General features: G+C 51.8%; 1 protein-coding gene across 1 annotated transcript; it reads right to left on the bottom strand.

The window, feature by feature from the left end:
- Positions 1–2,752: 2,752 nt before the first annotated feature.
- LOC121695003 lies at positions 2,753–5,821 on the bottom strand. Its single transcript, XM_042075473.1, is given in 3 exon segments — positions 2,753–3,157; positions 3,160–4,475; positions 4,528–5,821. Coding segments are annotated over 3 exon segments (3,015 nt in total).
- Between the last annotated feature and the right edge of the window lie 380 nt (positions 5,822–6,201).

Genomic DNA, 6,201 nt, shown 5'->3' with positions numbered 1-6,201 from the left:
CAAAATGTAAACTAGAGGAAAAAACACTGGAAATCAATCCGGTTTATCCGAGGTATGGGTGCATATCAAGGCACCACAGGACCACATTCATACAGGGCCTCACTTATAAAGGTTGCTATGCACAAACAAAATGTGCACATTTCTACTCACCCTTTCATCCAGAGCTAGCCAACAAGGAACCATATTGACGTGTGCAATTTAAAATGTAGGCTATAATAGTGTATTAAGATAAGACATTTTAAATAATCTGATTCATAATCTCCACATTTTTTTAACACGCTCATACATGCATGCACAATTCAAGCCAGGTCAGTATTGATAATGAGAGGACTGCTTAAAGATGTGTGCTGCACGGTTTTATAAATCAGAGTATTTTCAATATTTCAACTCTAATCAAAACTCATTTAAGATATCTATAACTTGATCATAGATATCTACAATTAAATTAGGCCTATGACTATCCCTAACTCCAGTTTGAGATATCTACAACATCATTTTGACTAGTCATAATTCCAGTTACAGATATCTGCAACGTCATTTCGCCTAGTCAAAACTTAATTCAAGATATCTGAAAAGGAACATGTAGATATCTTGAATTGAGATGAATTAAATATATCTATATAGTTATGACTAGTCAGAATCAAATTGATAACTATATCTATGGCAGATATCCTTAATTCACATAGTGGATATCTGCAACTGAATTGTAGATATCCGTAATGATAAATCCCGTAGAAATGAATGGCACATGTGGCGTCATTTGTCCTAGGAAGAATGTCTTTGTGGATATCTGAAATGACAATTATGGATAGGAAGAATGTAGTTGCGGATATCTGAAATGTTCATTTTGACTAGGCAAAACTGAAATACAGATATCTGCAACACATATCCAGTCTAGCTGTTAAATGTTAAAATGGCTTGCCATAAGCGCTAGCCTACACCTGGCTGAATGCAATTTGCAGATTGGGACTGGGCTGAATGTGGGGCGGAGCCCTAGATTCGAAAAGCAGTGGAGTTTTGATTCCACCTTGCAATTTTTAGCCGCCAGGTGGCAGTGTTGACCACATATCCTAGATTACACAGACATTCACCAGCCCAGCAGTAGAACACTTGCAGGCACTCTTCACAGAATAACCTCTAGTTTCTTTTTTTTTTGCTACTCTATTCTTGAATCTACGGAGCCTGTGAGGTGACATGAAAAAAAATACTGAGAAAAGGTATGTACCTGGGACAAACACTGACTAGGTTTGCGAGATCTTGAGTTTGTTTTGCGAGATCTCGAGTTTCTTTTGCGAGATCTCATGTTTCTTTTGCGAGATCTCGCAAATCTTAAGGTTACTCACGTAACCCCGGTTCTCTGATAGCATGAGTGAGGTATCTCATTATGGGACACGCCCCCTCGCGAGTTCCCCAGAAGCCATTATTTCATTACGCCAGCCACCATTGGCTGGACGACTGACGTATGCGACGTGGAGGAGGTACTTCCTCCTCCCTTTTATTCTATGGCGCAACGTCATTGCTTCAGTCTAGCTAACCAACCTCTTCTCGCCACCGGCAAGGAGGGTGGTCTGGTGAGATACCTCACTCATGCTATCAGAGAACCGGGGTTACGTGAGTAACCTTAAGTTCTCTTTCAAGCATTCATTCGGTATCTCACTATGGGATATCATGACTCCCGGATTGCCAGACAAGCTTGCGATCCCCAACAACATCAGTGCGCCCCCGGCGTCCCAGTGCCTAACACTGAATGTGCCAAAGTCGGGGCAGTGACATCAAGTCTGTAAAACCTGACAAACGTTGTCGGGTTTGCCCAACACGCTGCCAAGCATACATCCTCTATGGGGAAGCCCTGAAATAAAGCCCATGATGTCGACATTCCTCGAGTGGAATGGGCTTGAAAAACCGACTGGGGGTTGTAACCCCTTAGTCGTATAGGCCAGGGCAATAGCCGCCACAATCCATTGTGATAGACACTGCTTAGTGAGCGGTCTACCCAGATGTGACTTTGCACAAGACACAAACAGCTGTTCCGTTTTCCTTAACTCCGCTGTTTTGTCCACGTACGCACGCAACGCCCTGACCGGACAGAGCGCATTCAGCCGCTCCTGCTCCGGGGAGGCGAAAGGCGGTGGGTTAAACGCAAATAGTTCAATCGGCCGACACGACAGTGACGGGTTGAAAACCTTCGGAATGAATGCTGGGTTGGGTTTTAATACAACCCTCGAGTCACCCGGGAAAAATTGCATACAGGCTGTATGCACAGATAGGGCATGAATATCGCTTACGCGTTTAGCCGTAGCCAAAGCCACCAACAAAGCCGTCTTGAGTGAGAGCACTTTAAGATCCAACTGTTGTAATGGCTCGAAGGGAGGGCGAGACAGAACATCCAAAACCATCGGCAGATCCCATGAAGGGGCCAGTGGTTTAGAAACCGGGCGGAGGCGTCGAGCCCCTTTCATAAATTGACGCATGAGAGGGTGCTGGCCCGCTGTTTTGTCCCCAAAGCCTACATGGCAGGCCGAGATGGCAGCCAGGTAAACTTTGACAGTGGAGAAGGACTTGTTTTTATCCAGTAAGTCTTGCAGAAACGTAAGGATAACGTCCACAGAGCACTGGAAGGCTATCGTCCCTGTTTTAATACACCAGTCATTAAATACACGCCATTTGCTATCATACAACGTCCTAGTTGATGATGCCCTAGCGCTCTGAATGGTCGCTATGACATTACAGGGCAGTCCTGCAGCTGTCAGATTCAGCCTTTCACGGGCCAGTCCCAGAGGGCCAGGCGCTCTGGATGAGGGTGAAATATTTCCCCGTTTGCTTGGGACAGCAGGTCCCTGCGGGGGGGCAGCGGCCACGGTGGGGAGTGGAGTAACGGGATTATTTCTGCAAGCCAGGGTTTCCCTGGCCAGCGCGGGGCTACGAGAATGAGTGAGAGGCTCTGTTCCCGCACCCTGGCGAGCGTTGGAGTGATCAGTTCCAACGGAGGGAAGGCATAGAGCAGGACGTGTGGCCACTGGTGTGCCAAAGCATCTATCCCTAACGGGGCTTTCTGATCGCGCAGGGAGAAAAACATCGGACATTGCGCATTCTCCTCTGAGGCGAATAAGTCCACTTTCGCTCGACCCGTTCGCAACCAGATTTGAGCCAGATTTGAGCCACATCGCTGTGGAGTTTCCAGTCTCCGTAGCGGGGGTTGCCCCTGGATAATAAATCTGCACCCAAATTCAATACACCGGGGACGTGTGTGGCTTTCAACGACAGGAGCCGTGTGCTGCTCCATAAGATCAGTCTGTGTGCCAACGTGTGCATATGACGAGACCTCAGTCCCCCCTGCTTGTTGACATAAGCCACCACAGTGGTGTTGTTTGTTCTGACCAAGACATGATGCCCTCTCAGGATGGGCAAAAAATGTCTGAGTGCGAGCCAAACCGCCATCAGTTCTAGACGGTTTATGTGCAAAGTTTGCATGTGTGAGTCCCACACCCCGTTTATCGACCTGCCCTCGTGAGTAGCTCCCCAGCCGCTCAGCGAGGCATCCGTCGTCACTACTTTCCTGTGTAAGACAGCACCCATCGTAGTTCCCTCTGTGAGGAAGAGTGGGCGTTTCCAGGGCCTTAGCGCAGCGCAGCAGGCTGCTGAGATTGCGACAGGGCGATGGCAGTGACGCGAGGGATTCAATCCCAGCGACGCCACCCATCGCTGAACAGCCCTCATGTATAAACGGCCGAGGGGAACGACCACCAAGGCTGACGCCATGAGGCCCAGGAGTCTGAGGCAGACCCTGAATTTCACAGTAGCCCCCCTGCGGAAAAGCGCGAGGCATGCGCGGAACGCTTTGACTCGTTCCGCTGACAGGCGCGCTCTGTTTAGAGACAGCCCTATGAAGGTGGTGATCTGACACGGGCACAGCACGCTTTTCTCCCAGTTTATTCTGAAGCCTAGTAACAACAGGTGCTCCGTTAGGAGAGCCGTGTGCTGCTGCGCTTCCTGGTATGAGTACGCGGCCACCAGCCAGTCGTCGATAAAAGTAGCCAGACGTAAACCTTTTTCCCGGAGCGGCGCGATAGCCGCTTTGGTGACCTTGATGAAGACTCTGGGGCTGAGCGCAAGGCCAAATGGGAGGGCAAGCCACTCGTAGGCCACACCTCGAAAGGCAAACCTGAGGAACTTTCTGTGGGGCGGATAGATCGGGACGTGTAGGAACGCATCGGTCAGATCCACTGAGGTGAACCAATCGCCCGGGCGCACGAAGCGCATTAATGCGTCGTTGATTAGCATCCTGAACCTGTACTTTCTTAGGTATCTGTTCAGTGCACGCAGGTCCAATATCGGGTGCAAGCCCCCCCCTTTCTTTGGGACCAGAAAATACCTCGAGTAAAAACCGTGACGGCTTTGCTCGAAGGGGATTACCCTGATCACTTGTTTGTTTAACAGGGAAATTATTTCCCCCTGTAGAACACGGGCAGATTCCCCTGTAGCGTGGGGCTTGTGCCTTTCTGGGGAGGCACAGCTGCAGTGCTTCACCGTCCCGTTTCTTTTCCTCACACCGCTTTTGCATAGTGGCCACGGCTGGTCCAAAGAGGCCTTTGGGGTCCACGGGCACATCTAGCAGCTGGGTCTTCTCCTTGTGGGAGAGGCTGGAGAGGTTGAGCCAGCGAGCTCTCTCTTGAGAGACCAGGAGGGCCATAGCCCGTCCCGCCGTTTGCACCGCACACCTGTGTAGCTGTAGGCAGAGGTCTGTGACCACACACATTTCGTCCCACACAGCTGGCTGGTTGGGGGCGGACGAGAAGTCTTCCTCCAGCTCGGCTTGGTAGGCCATGAGCAGAGATGAGGCGTTGAGAGCTCTCACCGCCGACGCCACTGCTTTGTAGCTTTTTTCAGTCACAGCGGACTGGAAATTGTCGGCTTTGGAGGGGAATGCGGGTCCCGAGGGGGTCATCGCAGACTTCTGGGTGGAGTGGAGATGGGAGGCCAGGAGCGGTTCGACAGGGGGCAGATGGGAGAATCCACTGCTTTCCATGTCTGGCCATTCCAGCGCCGCGAGCCCTTGAGCCGGGTTTTTCGCTGAGAATGGGCTGCTCCATGAGCGTGTGGCTTCCTCGAGGCACTCGGGGAAGACGGGCAGTAGTTGTCTGGTGGAGCTTTTAGCCTTCGGGAGCCTCTTTCCCTCGTAGCGAGAGGACACGGTCTCCTTCTGGGCCTCAGGCCAGGGAACGCCGAGCGTTGCAGCTGCTCTCTTGCAGACGTCGTGAAGGCCCACGCTTGCGGCTTCATCAGCCTCAGTGGCGGTGCTATCACTTCTCACGCCGCTCGGGCGAGCAGCCTGAGTGGCTGGGAGGAATAAGTCATCGCCATCCTCATCCCCCAGGGATAGTAGGTCGACGGAGTCATCCTCTGAGATGAGTTCAGCTTCGCCAGTCGCACCTAGCATCCCCATTGGGCTGTCTTCGGTGTCGGATATAGGCGATAGAGCGTCGAGCTGGTCGCCCCAGCTATCGCCCAGTTCTCCAGCGCCGGCCGGCTCCTGGGAAAGGGTTGCTGACTCAAGGGGAGGGAGGTCATCCGCTCCTAGCATGGGGTCGTCGTCGGTGAGACTAGCTAGGCGTGCTAGCCTACGTCGGCGAGACCGGAGGGAAAATCGGGCGCAGTGTTCACACACTTCCGGGGATGTTAACGCGGTCTGGCCGTGTTGCAGCCCCAGACACGCGGCACACACCTGGTGGGTGTCAGCAGCCGAAATCTTGTTCCCACACAAACACATCCTAGCCGGGGCTTCGCACTTCCTCGCGGGGAGGGGGGGCACTGGCGTCGACATGTTGTTTCGCTACTGTTTGAGGACAGGCTAGCGGTTGCTACTGTTTGGTGACAGACTAGCTTTGGAGCTACTGTATGGAGACAGACTAGCTTTGGGGTTTGGAGGCTACTGTTTGGAGACAGGCTAGCGGGCTACTGTTTGGAGACAGGCTAGCGTGCTACTGTTTGGCGACAGGCTAGCAAGGGAGAGGCTACTGTTTGGCGACAGGCTAGCCAAGTCCAAACCAGTGCTCTTCGAAGATGAAGCGGCGTTAAGGTAGCGTTCGGGGACCGAGTCGTTACCTCGCTCAATGAACAGTTAAGCCACCAAGCCACAGCACCTGTATACAAGAGAGCAAGCCTCTGGGGGCGAGAAGAGGTTTTAGACTGAAGCAATGACGT

Source organism: Alosa sapidissima, chromosome 20, assembly GCF_018492685.1.
Source record: "Alosa sapidissima isolate fAloSap1 chromosome 20, fAloSap1.pri, whole genome shotgun sequence".
Lineage (NCBI taxonomy): Eukaryota > Metazoa > Chordata > Actinopteri > Clupeiformes > Clupeidae > Alosa > Alosa sapidissima.
Note: the sequence above shows the minus strand (reverse complement) of the source record. Positions and strands in the feature narration are given on the sequence as shown.